Source organism: Taudactylus pleione, unplaced genomic scaffold (assembly GCF_031769625.1).
Source record: "Taudactylus pleione unplaced genomic scaffold, aTauple2 ptg000157l, whole genome shotgun sequence".
Taxonomy (NCBI): domain Eukaryota; kingdom Metazoa; phylum Chordata; class Amphibia; order Anura; family Myobatrachidae; genus Taudactylus; species Taudactylus pleione.
Window position 1 is genome coordinate 1,445,535 of NW_028284559.1, and position 16,724 is coordinate 1,462,258.

Below are 16,724 nucleotides of genomic sequence, written 5' to 3' on the forward strand. Positions count from 1 at the left end.
ATTTTTGGTGGTTTTCCTGAATGCAGTGTTTGGTGTGAGGTGAATACTGTCTTTCTGGTGGTTTTCCTGTATGGTGGAGGGTAAATACTGGCTTTCTGGTGGTTTTTATGTATGATGTGAGGTGAATACTGGCATTCTGCTGGTTTTCCTGAATGCATTGTATGTTGTTAGGTAAATCCTGCCATTCTGCTAGTTTTCCTTTATGTTGTGAGGTAAATACTGGCATTCTGCTGGTTTTCCTGAATGCAGTGTTTGGTGTGAGGTGAATACTGGCTTTTTGGTGGTTTTCCTGTATGGTGTGAGGTAAATACTGGCATTCTGTTGGTTTTCCTGAATGCAGTGTATGGTGTGAGGTAAATCCTGGCATTCTGCTAGTTTTCCTGTATGTTGTGAGGTAAATTCTGGCGTTCTGGTGGTTTTCCTGAATGCAGTGTATGGTGGAGGTTAAATACTGGCATTCTGCTAGTTTTCCTGAATGCAGTGTATGGTGTGAGATAAATCCTGGCATTCTGCTAGTTTTCTTGTATGGTGTGAGGTAAATACTGGCATTCTGCTGGTTTTCCTGAATGCAGTGTTTGGTGTGAGGTGAATATTGGCATTCTGCTGGTTTTCCTGAATGCAGTGTATGGTGTGAGGTAAATCCTGGCATTCTGCTAGTTTTCTTGTATGTTGTGAGGTAAATACTGGCATTCTGCTGGTTTTCCTGAATGCAGTGTTTGGTGTGAGGTGAATACTGGCTTTCTGGTGGTTTTCCTGTATGGTGTGAGGTAAAGACTGGCATTCTGGTGGTTTTCCTGGTGCTTTTTCTGAATGCAGTGTATGATGTGAGGTAAATCCTGGCATTCTGCTAGTATTCATGTATGTTGTGAGGTAAATACTGGCGTTCTGATGGTTCTCCGGAATGCAGTGTATGGTGGAGGTTAAATACTGGCATTCTGCTAGTTTTCCTGAATGCAGTGTATGGTGTGAGGTAAATCCTGGCATTCTGCTAGTTTTCCTGTATGGTGTGAGGTAAATACTGGCATTCTGCTGGTTTTCCTGAATGCAGTGTTTGGTGTGAGGTGAATACTGGCTTTCTGGTGGTTTTCCTGTATGGTGTGAGGTAAATACTGGCATTCTGGTGGTTTTCATGAATGCAGTGTATGGTGGAGGGTAAATACTGGCTTTCTGGTGGTTTTCATGTATGGTGTGAGGTGAATACTGGTAGCCTGCTGGTTTTCCTGAATGTAGTGTATGGTGTGAGGTAAGTCGTGGCATTCTGCTAGTTTTCCTGTATGGTGTGAGGTGAATACTGGCTTTCTGGTGGTTTTCCTGAATGCAGTGTTTGGTGTGAGGACCGGTGAATACTGGCGTTCTGGTGGTTTTTCCAGTATGGTGTGAGGTAAATATTCGTGTTCTTATAGTTTTCCTGAATGCAGTCTATGGTATGAGGTAAATCCTGGCATTCTGATCGTTGTCCTGAATGCAGTGTTTGGTGTGAGGTAAATCCTGGTATTCTGATAGTTTTCCAGTATGTTATGAGGTAAATACTGGCATTCTGGTGGTTTTCCTGAATGCAGTGTATGGTGGAGGGTAAATACTGGCTTTCTTGTGGTTTTTATGTATGGTGTGAGGTGAATACTGGCTTTCTGCTGGTTTTCCTGAATGCAGTGTTTGGTGTGAGGACCGGTGATTACTGGCTTTCTGCTGGTTTTCCTGAATGCAGTGTTTGGTGTGAGGTCAGGGCCGGATTAAGGTCTGTGGGGGCCCCTGGGCAACAAACATGTGGGGGCCCCTATTAAATATGATGAACTGGGGGTATGCACAATGGGGACCCTAGTAGTGTCAGTGCCCACTGTGGCAGTGCCCCGTATGCAGAGCCCACAGTAGTGGTGCCCTTTATGCAGTGCACCCAGTACTAGTGCCCCCAGGAGTGTTGCCCCTTATGCAGTGCCCCCTATGCAATGCCCCAGTAGTAGAGTCCCCAATAGTAATGCCCCCTACATAAATGCCCTCAGTAGTAATACCCCTGTAGCTGTGCCCCCAGTAGTCATGCCCCCTGTGGTAGTGGCACCAGTAGTAATGCCCCCTGTTGTAGTACCCTCTGTATAAATGCCCCTGTATTAGTGCCCCTAATAGTAATGCTCCCTCTGTACTAGTGCCCCAGTAGTAATGCCCTACCTTCAAGTAGTCCCCAGAAATGGTGCCCCCAGTAGTAATGCCCCTAGTTGTAATGCCCCCTGTAGTAACGCCCCCCCAGTAATGCCCCCCATTAGTAATTCCCCCCGAGCAATGCCCTCAATAGTAGTGCCCCCAGTAATGCCCCCTGTAGTAATGCCCCCTGTAGTAATGCCCCTTCGCAAGTAATGCCCCCCCAGTAATGCCCCCTGTAGTAATGCCCCCCAGCAGTAATGCCCCCCCAGTAAAGCCCCCTGTAGTAATGCCCCTTCACGAGTAATGCCCCCTGTAGTAATGCCGAGTAATACCGCCCCAGTAATGCCCACTGTAGTAATGCCCCCCCGAGCAATGGCCTCAGTAGTAATGCCCCCCCAGTAATGCCCCCTGTAGTAATGCCCCCCCAAGTAATGCCCCCCCAGAAATGCACCCTGTAGTAACGCATGCCCCCCAGTAGTAATGCCCCCCCCCCCCCCGAGCAATGCCCTCAGTGGAAAAGCCGCTTGCGATAAAAAGAAAAAAAATTCATACTTACCTTAAGCCCGGCTCCCGCTGCCTTCTGGTCCGCCCGGCTGCTCCTCTGCTCTCCCAAAGTGCACTGCGTGAGTCGGAAGCCAGAGCTCACGAGTGAGCTCTAGCCTCCGGCTCTGGCTGCCGCTGCGGGGAGGGAGCCGGGCGACCGCTGGTTACAATCTCAGCAGGCGCCTGTCAATAGTGCCTACCTGCGGCGCATTTTCCTGAATGCAGTGTATGGTGTGAGGTAAATACTGGTGGTTTTCCTGTATCATACCTCCCAACATGACCCTCTCCAGGAGGGACACAATGCTCTGGTCCTGGACTTCCCTGGTAAGAGGTGAGGCTGCAGCACAGTTCAAAATTCAAATAGGGGAGCCACACCAACTGTCATTTCACACACTGCCCAACATCACTGGCTGGGACTCACTGGCAGTTGGTGTGACGCCCCTATTTGAATTTTGGACTGTGCTGCAGCCCCACCTCTGGAGCCGCCATCAATCATAAATTACCAGGGAAGCCCAGGACCAGAGCATTGTGTCCCTCCTGGAGAGGGTCATGTTGGGAGGTATGCTGTATAGTGCGAGGTAAATACTGGCATTCTGGTGGCGTTCCTGTATGGTGTGAGATAAATCCTGGCATTCTGATCGTTGTCCTGAATGCAGTGTTTGGTGTGAGGTAAATCCTGGTATTCTGATAGTTTTCCATTATGTTATGAGGTAAATACTGGCATTCTGGTGGTTTTCCTGAATGCAGTGTATGGTGGAGGGTAAATACTGGCTTTCTTCTGGTGTTTATGTATGGTGTGAGGTGAATACTGGCTTTCTGCTGGTTTTCCTGAATGCAGTGTTTGGTGTGAGGTGAATACTGGATTTTTGGTGGTTTTCCTGAATGCAGTGTTTGGTGTGAGGTGAATACTGTCTTTCTGGTGGTTTTCCTGTATGGTGGAGGGTAAATACTGGCTTTCTGGTGGTTTTTATGTATGATGTGAGGTGAATACTGGCATTCTGCTGGTTTTCCTGAATGCATTGTATGTTGTTAGGTAAATCCTGCCATTCTGCTAGTTTTCCTTTATGTTGTGAGGTAAATACTGGCATTCTGCTGGTTTTCCTGAATGCAGTGTTTGGTGTGAGGTGAATACTGGCTTTTTGGTGGTTTTCCTGTATGGTGTGAGGTAAATACTGGCATTCTGTTGGTTTTCCTGAATGCAGTGTATGGTGTGAGGTAAATCCTGGCATTCTGCTAGTTTTCCTGTATGTTGTGAGGTAAATTCTGGCGTTCTGGTGGTTTTCCTGAATGCAGTGTATGGTGGAGGTTAAATACTGGCATTCTGCTAGTTTTCCTGAATGCAGTGTATGGTGTGAGATAAATCCTGGCATTCTGCTAGTTTTCTTGTATGGTGTGAGGTAAATACTGGCATTCTGCTGGTTTTCCTGAATGCAGTGTATGGTGTGAGGTAAATACTGGTGGTTTTCCTGTATCATACCTCCCAACATGACCCTCTCCAGGAGGGACACAATGCTCTGGTCCTGGACTTCCCTGGTAAGAGGTGAGGCTGCAGCACAGTTCAAAATTCAAATAGGGGAGCCACACCAACTGTCATTTCACACACTGCCCAACATCACTGGCTGGGACTCACTGGCAGTTGGTGTGACGCCCCTATTTGAATTTTGGACTGTGCTGCAGCCCCACCTCTGGAGCCGCCATCAATCATAAATTACCAGGGAAGCCCAGGACCAGAGCATTGTGTCCCTCCTGGAGAGGGTCATGTTGGGAGGTATGCTGTATAGTGCGAGGTAAATACTGGCATTCTGGTGGCGTTCCTGTATGGTGTGAGGTAAATCCTGGCATTCTGATCGTTGTCCTGAATGCAGTGTTTGGTGTGAGGTGAATGCTGGCATTCTGGTGGCGTTCCTGTATGCACCATTTTGTGTTAGGGGAATGCTGGGATTTGGAGGTTTTACTGAATGCAGTGTATGGTGTGAGGATAATGCTGACATTTTGGTGGTTTTACTGTATGCAGTGTATGGTATGAGTGGAATACTGGTGTTCTTGTAATAGTTCTGGTGATCTTGTAATATCTATCTCTTGTTTCAATATAGATACAAAGGAGGTACCTTGGCTTACAGCACTTAGTGATATATTTATGTGACTCTGGATAATTGCAGTACATATGAATTTGTGCACTGACAATATAGTATATAAACCAATATGTACTGAAAATCCATTTAGAGAGCAAGTGCTGGGAATATGATGGATGAGCTTCTTAATCTGCAGAATAACATGGCATGATGTGAATATATGAATGACATTTGCGTCTGGAATTTGTGGATTAAATACAGAATATATAATGTGCATAAGGAGGATTAGTCTCTGATTTATTTATCTCTGCCAGGACCCAGTGTGTAGCAGAGCTAGGTGGGACCTTTTACCTGGCAGAGATGCTCAATTTATGACAGGGTTTCTGTGAACATCCTGGCACAAAACTGGTACCTGACTAAAGCCATAGAGTGCACCTGTGACATCATGTCCCTGAACAATAATTTGGATGTTCCAGCAAAGATTGTTGGATGGAACTGTGTCATGTTTACAAAAAGTATATTACACAAGTGCATGCTGAAAGTGTGCCAATCCTTTCTGCAAATGAGCATTGCTTCTCAGTACAATTAAGTCAGATAATACCAGAAAGGCATTGACTTGAAGCTGGTCGTTACCACATTTTATTTTGCAGTAATAGAAAGGTACAGTAATAGATTGGTTGTTGGCTGTTTGTATTTGATATAACTTAGTTTACTTCAAATGTTCGCTCACACTCTTTATATGTAGTCATGGCTAAAATATTAGTCTTATGGCAAACAATAGGGTTAATAGGTGGAACTTGGGTAGAGATTATACTGTACAACTGTACAATTTCTGAGTGTTTTACTGTTGTTGTTTTTTTATGCTACGTGCAAAGATAGTGTTTTTGAGTTACTTCTGGGCTGGTGCGCTTTGTTTCACAGCAACCAGTTCTTCTAGAAAATAGGCCATTAATAGGTTAACAGAGCTTTAAATTGTTCTGCAGAGTCCTGAAAATGAAGTCTATGCTAATTCAATACATTTCATACCCCTTGAGGGTTTAATTAATAGAACAAACCGCTAACAGTATATGTCTAGAAATACAGTAAGGGAGGGGGTAATTGAATATTAGGTTGGAGACTTCACAGGAAAGCTTTAGCATGTAAGTTGACATTGCTCGTTGTTATTATAAACATTGCAGTAAAGAGATACACAACAAAAATGGCATACATTTTTACAGTCTAAACTGTATAGAAGAAAGGGTTAACTTAATTCCAGCATGCTGTAGGGGGCAGCCATTGTTTTGCAAGTACATTACAGTCATAAACAGCTAGTTTCATGTACTTCTGCTAAAGAACACAAGACTAGGAGCTGGGTTCTGTAGGTTTTAAACAACAGCCTATAAGTGTTGTATTATTTGCAGCATATACTTCCATATCACAATCCATATAATTGCACAGTATCTATTGATGGTACAAAACTTATGCATACTGTACCTGTTTAAATACTGTAGCGAAATTACTTGAGGTCCAGTATAAAAGATGCAGTCACTGAAGCCGGCAGTTACATTTTTATCTTTTTGCATTTATGTTTCTGATGTATCAGTTGATCAGGTCATTCTTACTGCACGTATATGAAGGAAGAAAGTGTAACCATTACAGGTATACTGGGACACACGCTAGATTTTGATACACCAAATAGGGGTGACACTTAACAAACCTGTAATAAGCAGTTTCATACTGTATCAGTGAATTCTTGTAGAATGTTTCTAACATGATAACATGAATAACAGACTGTAGCAGCACATTTCCGTGGGTGAGATGTTTATGTTGCGGTTGATAGCGGCACAACAATACAATTGGGGTACAGGGGTTTCCAAGCTGTCAGAAATTCATCAGCTCAGGAGGGAGATCCTGCATGAATTGTGATGATGACAGCTTGTTTTAACAGCACATGTTGTTTCTTGGATTTATCCCATCCCAAGTTCTGCTTTCTCAGTGTGCTTTATGTCCTCACAACTAACAGCTTCCGTCCTTCTCGTTGTAGGCTAGTGGTGGTGGAGCTGTGAGTGACTGACTTGTTACATGTTTTGTCTGTATTCCCTTCACCTCTGTTCTTCTTCTGTTAGTTTCTTGTTGTCTTCTGTCTACAGTCCTCCTCACTCTCCCCTGCCTGACCGCTTTGCCTGTGTTTGCAGTTGAAGATGAGCAACCATCGGCATTGTCACCTAAAAAAAAGCAGCGGAATGGAGGAATGCGCCACTCCCCAAATTCTTCACCCAACATGACGAGGTAAGAGTGCAGTGCAGGACAAATGTTGTGTTTCTATTTTGCTAGCAAGTATAATTTCTGTTCATCATAACAACCTTCGCAGTTTAACAGCTTGCATACAACACAATAGGCGTAAAAAAATAAAAATGAATAAGTGGTGTTTTACCAAAATGATTATTGAGTATGCTGGAGTCATGCAGGCTGGTTGTATAAACATAAATTCACCAAGCTCAAAATGAAATGTTTCCATTTTAGCAACAGTATGTGCAGGTAAAGTAAGAAAATAAACATTCACAACTAAATTATTATAATGTCAGAAAGCTTATTTTGACACTTGGATCATGTTTTGGGAATTGTGAAGGTATACAGTTACATGCACCTAAGTACGTGGTGTTTAAAGAAATAGCAAAGTTTGAAAATGTGACATGAAAATAGTGTCAATATGCCGTAATTCTGACCCACTTTAATCCAACTTTGAATATGTATATAGTGTAGTATCTATATATCTATGGATTGTTTAGGAGAATGGTGCATTAATCAGAGAGGCAGCCAGAGTATGTCATGTGTGCCTCAGTCTGAGGGACCAACTTACATGGCCAGTGACATCATACTGTAACTAGTAATGTTAGCGCAAGTTTTATGAGGAATGACTAACATGTTATTCTTTGCTATTTGATCTTTTTGTTCCATATTAAGCAGCCTTTAGGTTTTTATTGAAGAGCTTGTTAAATGTGTATTTTACGGTTTGTTAGAATAAAGAGAATGCTCAATGTTTTAGTGAAGTTGTTGTGACATTGATAGATGCTTCACCTGTTAACTATGTTTGGTTCTTGTTGTGCATTGACTACATCCTTTTAAAGAAACATTTATTTTGCCCAAGAGTGTTAACTGGCCATAAGATGTTGTGCAGTAGGCTGTTTGGGTAGTGGTAAGATTTATAAGGGGAGAATGCAGCACACATCAATAACCATATCATTGATTATACTGGTAAAACAGTTCCTGAATATTTTAGTTATTTAATTATGTCATATTATAATCAGTTCTGTAATGACATGCTTTCACGGGAATGCTGAAGCTGCCCTATTTATACACATGGAGATAAATGGAAAATTCTAAACCAGCACTTGTGTTAAAAAAACATATAAAAGTAGCAAGGAATGTTATTATTTCTACCAGTAATATCTTCTACTGTCAGCGTGCTCACATAATTGCAAAATAATTCGATTTGGATGCATCCGCAGATTGACCCATGGAGGAAAAATCTGTGCTTCTATTGATGATAATGATCAGCGGATCTCTTCAGTGTTAAAAGAAAAATACAACTTTAAAAACTTGTACACTATCCAAAAGTCTGGGCTGGTAACCACATCCAATAAATGAAAGTGTATCTTGAGGTCCTTTTTTTTTTTTTTTTTGAAAGCAGACACGTTCCAACAAAGTTGCATATATCTTAATATATGTGCAACTCACATGGCCATATAAGTGCTCAATATGTACGACCAAATTGTACTTGTGTGTTTGGATGCAAATATGTTCAACTATAAATACTGTAAGTTTCTTTGCTGTGTTCAAAGCCGAGTGGTACCGTGTAAAAAGCCCCTGCTTGGATGCAGTGTGAAGTGAGGGAGCTGTCCAAGGTACTGTAGCTGTTTGCTCAGACAGATCCTGACAGCTGTCCAAGGTACTGCAGAATTAAGCTCAATCTTGATGCATTGAAACCTTAACTCTGTGTACTGAGATGAATGGCTTTAAAGGCCTGTCTTTACCCTTGGATAAACTTTTTTTTTTCTTCCGCAAAGCAGCAGGCACTGTGTCAGTATGTGTTTAAACCCTCATCTCTATTTTACTGTTTCGAAATAAATGTTGCAGCTAAAGGAAAAAAAATGAGGACAGGTGAAAAAAAAATTCTGCAGGGTTGTTAGATGGCTTTTTAAAGCATGAGTATTTATTCTGTCAGCGTATCAGCAGGTAATGACAGAGCTGAAAAAACAATTTCTGTCATGGAAAACAATTTGAAAAGGCGTTTGAAAAATACGTCGGCTGTAAAGTGGGAGCACTCTCCCCTCATCCTGTTCCTGTGTAGCTGAAAACGAGCGGTGGCACTAATGATAACATGAACCAATCAGCCAGCTCCCATGATATGCTAGCCTAAGGCTAGTCTCCCTTTGAAGCAGCGTCTGTGAATACAACTATCTGTTCATTGGGACTATGTTGAATGTATTAGTACAATCTAAGGCGAACCTGAGAATTACCTTCCCTTTTATGCTGTCGATTTAAATCAAATCTTCATTAATTGATTTAGACGGTGAAGGGAGTGGGAAAAACTAATAACATGCACAGTGCTCATCTGAGGTCCTACTGAAGTTACACAATGCAGCCGTGACGTGACAGTACAGTAATTAGGACATTCAGAACTTTGTTAGGAGCTGTCGAGTAGACAGGAAATAGGAGTTGCAGGTTTCCAAAATTCTTACAAATAAGTTATACTGCATTTAATCTAGGTTTCTCAATGTCATACAAACTTGGTTTGCATTTGTCACATCCAGCATTTTTACAGAATGTGCTGAAATCGTGCAGGCTGGTCGTGCGGTTCTAAATAATTAAATGCAGTCTTTTGTTTTCTATTCTCATGTGTTTGTCCAAGAGATTAATATGTAAGAATATTTTATATCAGTGAATTGCATTGTTAATGTAAAGGTGCTAGAAAATGTGCTTGCAGAGCTCACTATTCAGTAGAGTTTATTCTTCTTATCTTCCATTGTCTCCTCACACGTGTGCTGTCAGTCTTGTTGAGGTGTAATGATCATCTCACAGTACAAAATCATGTGGGTGTGCCCTAGCAGAAAGGACTCCTGCGTATCCAGTGTCATTGTAACTGGACTATGATGTCAATGCTGTGTTGCAAGATCCAAAAATTTGAACAAGCAGAGGGGTAGCCGAGTTTGCTCATAGCCAGCACAGAGATATTACCTAACACTATGCCTAATACATACATTCCCCAGTGCTAAACACAATTAGGAGGAGATGTATCAAACCTTCAAAAAAGATACAGTGGAGAAGGTGGCCAAAGCAACCAATCAGTTTCTGTCATTTTATAGGCTGTGCATAGCATCTCCCCTATAAGCAAATAACATTTTTGAATTAGTATCTTTAAAAAAATAACAGCCTATTAAAGTACTCAGCAAAAGAGTAGACTGAAAGTGAGTTTTATAGAAATATAAAGACCACAAGATAAAAATGTCAAGTGTGTAAAATACAGAATTTCTTAAACTAGTATAATGTGTATACCTGGTATTGCTTGCAATATAAAATGCATTACTAATCAAGAAGGGTTTTCAGTGCACCTCAGACATAAATTCATCATGATTAACATTAATTGTCAAAGTATATTCTGGGTCTAAGAGTATGGTTATAATACTGTCACCCTAAAGCAGAAATGGGCAAAAGGCTTGAATTATTCATAATTATCATAATAGATAAAAAATCTGTTTCTTTTTCTGTATTACTGGTTTTACGAATTGCTAAAATTATAAGAAGAAAAACTCTGCAAAGCACTAACTGGCCTCACAGTGCTGAAATGGCTCACCCCCTTTTCTAGCTCTGTTAAATCTCTTTCCTTCCTTTGATCTTGAGTGATAATAATTCCAGGGAGTTATTTACACAGTTTTCATGTGCTTCAAAGCCATGTCAAGATTCTGATGCTTTAGGGTACATCTTTACCCTACAGGCCCCAGAGAATTCGGCTGACAGTTCAGTACACTAGGTGCATTTTTTTTTCTTATACTGTTGCCTTTAGCAAAACATCAAATTACCAGATACCAGACAGCCATGCTCCACACAAAAGGCCATTCCTGTAGGTATATTATACCATATATATAAATATATATATATTAAATACTTTAGTGTTCTCCGGTACATTTTATGTGCAATGGAAAGTGATGGGTTTAGGTTGCCTTAGGGGGAGTGTTTCCTATTTCTTTTATTTATTTATTTTCTGTATTCCCCACACTTATTTATTTATTTAAGTTATTTCACTAGCAGGGAAAGCGAAGCTGACTGGGGTATCGTGCATGCTCCTTGCAGGCCCCTCAAGGCCTGGAGGCATTTGTAAATAAGTAATGATTAACAGATTGGCTGCGGGTTTTTGAAAAGCATGGCTGTGTCAGTTTGTATGATGAGATGTAGTGTTCAAAGTAGGAGCCTGCATCCAGTGATTGTGTGAAGAGAGCTGCAATAAGACAGGGAAAGGGATGGAAGAGAGGGTGTGAACGGAGAGGTAAACTGAATAGGAGGTGTTGGGGTTTAATGGAGGCATTAAATTGGGACTTGTTGGCAAGCAGAAAAGAGAATACATAGAAAGGGCAGCAATGTATTTGGATGTGGTTGCTGAGGTCTATACGTACCTAACTATTATGCATGGGCGAAAATAGCTGTTATCTATAATATACAGCTAAACTATCACTTTTGTCATGTAAATGAAGTATTAATAATAATTTATTTTGTTTCTGTTAACTGGACCGTGTTGAAGAAAATAAATTACTAAAACCTCACTTTTATGGCTGCCGGGATCATCGTAATCTAAGTAACTGATTTATTTCCTTTTAACTATTTTTTCCCCATTTTATTTCAAGAAAATAGTCACCCCTCAGTATTTTGATTTACTGCTGATTCTGCTAACAAAGTGCTTGAGTACAGTGGGACAACAACATTGCTGGCTTCTTCAATTGACAGGTTGTTTTCAATTACATTCAGTGCACACTACAATTTCTGTAGCTTATGTTTCTTAAATGAGCAAACAGCGACCTCTTGAAATATGGTAATAATATCATGGCCTTTTCCGTGATGCTCATGTGTAAAGTCTCACCAATCATAGGCCTTCACTTATCCTTATCTCTAACCCTTACTGCTTATTTCATTTCCTTGCACACTGATCAAATTCCTTCTTTACCAATTTAGACATGCAGACAGTTACAAAATTGCAGCTAGATTATAAACTGCAGGATCACCCCATCCACTCTTTGCGCATTTCTTTTCCTCTTTAGAGTAAAATAACTTAAAAAAATCTCCCAGTGGTGCTATAAGAACACCACTTCTGTACATGTACAGCCAAAGACATAAATGAAGTTCATGGTTTAATGACCAGATAACAGATAACTTTTAACAAATATGTAATATAATCCAGTACTTGTATTACTTTATCATCTTGTTTGTAAGATGAGGGCCTATGGGCAATGTGTATTAGAGCTTCTCTGTGGGTCACCTATAATACATAGTACTCAGTCCTCACATTGATCCTGGAGGGATAATTTGTCCTAGCAGATGATGCTTTGCGAATTATTGCTTATCACAAGTCATCAACATTTCAGATGAGAAACTGTCACAGCTGACAGCTGTGAAAGAGAACTGTCTGCGGTGTCTGCTTCTGAGTGCTAGACTGCACTGTCAGGGTAGATTGAAATGACAAGGTCCCAATGAGTCATAACTCAAACTTGCAACACACACCCAAATCAACTTGTTGTCTGCTAACTGCACAAAATAGCTTGTGCACAGTATGCAGTCACATACTACATCCAGAAGACATAATATCACCACGAGTCTATTTTATCAGGCCTTTTAATGTGACTTTATTATGTAGGACCAAAACCAATATACAGAGGTGTCCTAACTTGTCTATGATGCAGTTGAACCAAACAGCCCCTCTACTATGCAAATGCCACAACATTTTTCCACACAAAGTTCTGTTTTCAGTCTTGGTCACACACAGATATACAAGTGTCGCATAATAGCACAGTCGCCAGTGCATCCTAATCACATCGTATTATGACTTAGATGCATTTTCAGGAACAGAAGACATCCGAAGTTAGCAGAGTTGCACAGGACTTGGTGGCTCACTCACTTGCTGCGTGGAGTATTTAGATGAGAAAGGACCTCTGTACATATATTTAAGAATACTTTCACAATATAGTTATCATTTCCACAAATCACTTGATTGTGCGACACAAAAATGTATAAGAAAAAGATTGCAAGATCTGCTCAGAATGAATGTGTAAAATAGGATTTTTGGACCTCTCAGTTAAATCCATTTCTCTTAATCTATCTGGGGGATAATGGAAACTATGGTGTGTAGAGGGTGCTGTTCAAGGAGCAGGTACAAAGTGCAAGCTTAAACTTGTTTGAGGGCTGCCACTTCCCCCACTTACATCCCAAAGCACCTCCGTTTTGACTTTAAAAAGCCCACAGGAGATAAAAATAACACACTTATCGAGAACAGCACTTAAACAAAAGAGAGTGAAAACTTAGTGTAACACAGAGAGTAAAGGAGTGCAGTGTCGCCTAGATGAATTAAGAGATACTGATTTAGCAATGAGTACCCAAAAATCCAATTTTCTCTGTCATCCTATCTGGGGGACACTGTAAACCCTTATGGAGGGCACACTCAGCTTATCGCTGCACGCAAAACTTTAAGCCAAAACTGGCATCTCTAGCTACAAAAAAAATATAAAATTTGTCAAACTTTGTAAAAGTATGGCTCAAGGACCAGGTGGTCACCTTGCACTGTGGCACACTGCCCAAGAAGTACTCACCAACAGTGGCGTCACAAGGGGGGTGCAGGCCGCACCCGGGTGTCACCCGTCGAGGGGTGACACCAAAGTGCAGACTGACACTCCCCCACAGTGACTGGAGCTGGGTGCTGCAATGTAGTAGTGTAAGAGCAGCACTCCTGACACTGTGAGGGAGCCGGCACTGCAACACAATGCAGTCAGCACTCCCTGCACCCCCTCCCAGTAATATAAAAAAAAGGTCGAGGCCACGTCCCGCGAGGCCACGCCCATTCGCAGAAGGACACGCCCCCTTTTCGGGGGCGTGCGACTGCGCCGCGCTCACAAGTCCCTCCCTGCATCGGGTGACACCGCGGGGAGGGATGCCACTGCTCACCAATCTTGTAAAATGGCACACAAGGAGAACTGAGGTCCCCTCCAACACATGTTTATCGGATGACCAACGTGATTTATCTGGCCTCAGACTGTTTAGTTACTGGCCAACCTCTCTTTTGCGATTCATAGAGCACGAGGAGGCTGTCCATTTTACGGTATACAACAGATCTCTCCACATAGCTCTGCAAGGCTCTGACAACATCAAGAAGGCTCAGAGCATCTCTGCTGCCAGAGGAGGAGTTGTCACTCAGACCAGAAATCAAAAACTGGCGGATGAGCTTTGGTTAAAGAAGGTCTGGTGTACAGAACTGTCCTGAAAAATGAGGAGCGGTAATATGCAAGAAAGAGCTGCCAACTCCAAGACTGGTCTGGCAGAAAGTTGAGATCCACAACATACGAAGATTCAAAAGGTGGCTACTGAAGTGCAGAAAGATCCAAATTGAGATCCCACAGAACAATCGGAGGAACAAAGGTGGTTGGACATGAAGCACACCTGGAAGAAAATTCTTAACTTCAGGGATAGCGGCCAACTTATTTTAGGTAAATATAGAAAAGGTTGAAATCTGAACCTGTAGATAGTTTTAACCCACTGACCAACCCATCTTGTAGGAATGACAGCATACGAGCCAAGTTGAATGAATAAGTATGGACCACTTCCGTTCACACAAGGAGATGTAAAGCCTCCAAACACAATGGTAATTTGCAGCTCTTGGAATGCATCATAGCCTTTATCTGAATGACCTGATCATAGAGGCCAATGCCGCCAAAGTCAACCAAGTTAAGTCCTGAAGGAAATATGGGCCCTGACTGAGCAGATCTGGGTGGACAGGTAGTTGCCCAGGATGATCCACCCCCTCCCCCCCAATGCTGAGGATGTTGATGTATCATGATAGCTTTGGCCAGGCCGAATGCACGAGGATGATGGGCGCTTCCTAGGCTTTGCCTTTTTCAGCATGCGAGGGAAGAGCGGATTCAGTAGATATGGAAATATAAAAAATTTTTGGCCCAAATCTGAATAGCCAGAACAAGCCCTGCCCTGGGGAAGAGCAACATACAAAGTCAAAGAGGAGACATAGAACATTACCCACTAGACAGATATAGATTTTAGAATATTAAAAACCCAACTTGAGTAATCAGCCTAGCTACTGTCAGCTGAAACATGACAGTAGGACAGGAGAAAATAGAAAAGTTACCCAGAGAAGAACAGCAGTAACCACGAGATGAGTCTGGAGACTCTTCCAGAATGACATCCTGCTCCAGAGCGTGGCTGACTACTAGTAAGCAGGAGACTCACTTGACAGATTCCACTTTTGGACACGTCATTTAAGGAGCATGGAAGACAAACAACTGAGTGGAGGCTCGAGAGATCCTGCCATTAATGTCGTTGACGCAACATTGGACTATAAAACTTGAAGGGAGTGAAATGCAAGGAAGCCCTTCCACCATAAGAAGTCCCACACAACCTAACAGTTGTGATGCCAAAGATAGAGCTATTGACCACTTCCCAGATCAGGGCCTCCACCACGGCTGGTGACCCCACACGACCTGTGGGAGCCTAGGCTAGCTGTCACAAATCGGGGTCTTAGCATCCCTTTTGACTCAGACATTAATTTGTTTCAGTTTCTAAGACATCCCAGAGACGCCTCCCTTTATTAACTGATGTACCTGTGTGCTCACCTGGTCAGCTAGACCAGTGATTTCCAACCTTGGTCCTCAAGGCACACCAACAGTCCTGGTTTTAGTGATATCCATGCTTAAGCACAGATGGTTAAATCAAAATAACTGAGGTACTAATTAAGTCACCTGTGCTCAAGTATGGCTATCCTTAAAATCTGGACTGTTAGTGTGCCTTGAGGACCATGGTTGGGAATCCCTGAGCTAGACCAATGGCTATTGACCACCTCCTAATAAAACTAGTTCCTGTGATCAACCCATTGCCTGAACAATGTGTTCCCACCCCGGATAGTTCAAGGCTCCAGGCTTACTCCTGTATCCTGTGTTCGTGTCCTCTGTGACTTCAGTTGCTACTTTGTGGGCTCTCCCTATTTACCATCTATGCTGAGTATCGTTCACCTGCCAGCATCACAGTTTCCATGTTGCATACAGACCTGTGGGCCTGATTCAGACCCGCTCGCGAGCGCTGAGCGCTCGCAAGCGGGTCGATGTTGCCCAAGTTGCCCATGCGCACGACGGAGGCGGCTCCGTCGTGCGCATGCGCGAGACCCGAATAACGACGGCCAAGCCGTTGTTATGGGTCCCGCACCAAAGGGAGCATGCTGTCGATGGTGATTGACAGCACGCCCCCTTTGGTGGGCGTGCCGGGGGCATGACTGCCCAGATGGAGGCGTTCCCATGGGAACGCCTACCGTCTGGGGCCGGCCCCACTGACATTACTAGTGATGTCAGTGGGAGTGCTTTTGGCTCTGATAGAGCCAAAAGCACTCCAGGGCTTGCGGCAGCGAGACCCTACCACAAGGGTCTCGTCGCAAGCCCAATGGTCAACCATCATTTTGGCCGCTCGCTATAGCTGTGGGTGGTCACCCACAGCTATGCGAGCGGCCAGGGGGCCGCTACAAAAAGTAGGAGGGACGGCCCTGATTCAGAGCGAGCGCTCTGTCAGAGAGTCCGGCTCTGAATCAGGGCCTGTGTTCCATCTGCCGATGTGTTCCATTATCCTGTCAGTGCCGCAGTGTATACCCTGCATACAGACCTGTGTTCTATCTGCTGCTGTGTTCCATTGCCTGTCAGCACCCACGCTGTATACAGACCTGCACTACCACTTCATCTCAGCCAG

General features: G+C 42.9%; 1 protein-coding gene across 9 annotated transcripts in view; it reads left to right on the forward strand.

Annotated features, from left to right (window-relative positions):
- The window catches only part of KCNMA1 (potassium calcium-activated channel subfamily M alpha 1), a 636,705-nt gene that overhangs the window by 506,296 nt on the left and 113,685 nt on the right, over nucleotides 1-16,724 (forward strand). For 8 of the 9 annotated variants that reach the window (XM_088474944.1, XM_088474945.1, XM_088474948.1 and 5 more), the window contains one exon: nucleotides 6,923-7,016. In XM_088474944.1, the coding sequence (XP_088331070.1) occupies nucleotides 6,923-7,016 (94 nt within the window). Of the gene's footprint in view, nucleotides 1-6,877; nucleotides 7,017-16,724 lie in introns of all 9 variants that reach the window. The other variant, XM_088474947.1, reaches the window with a different exon arrangement.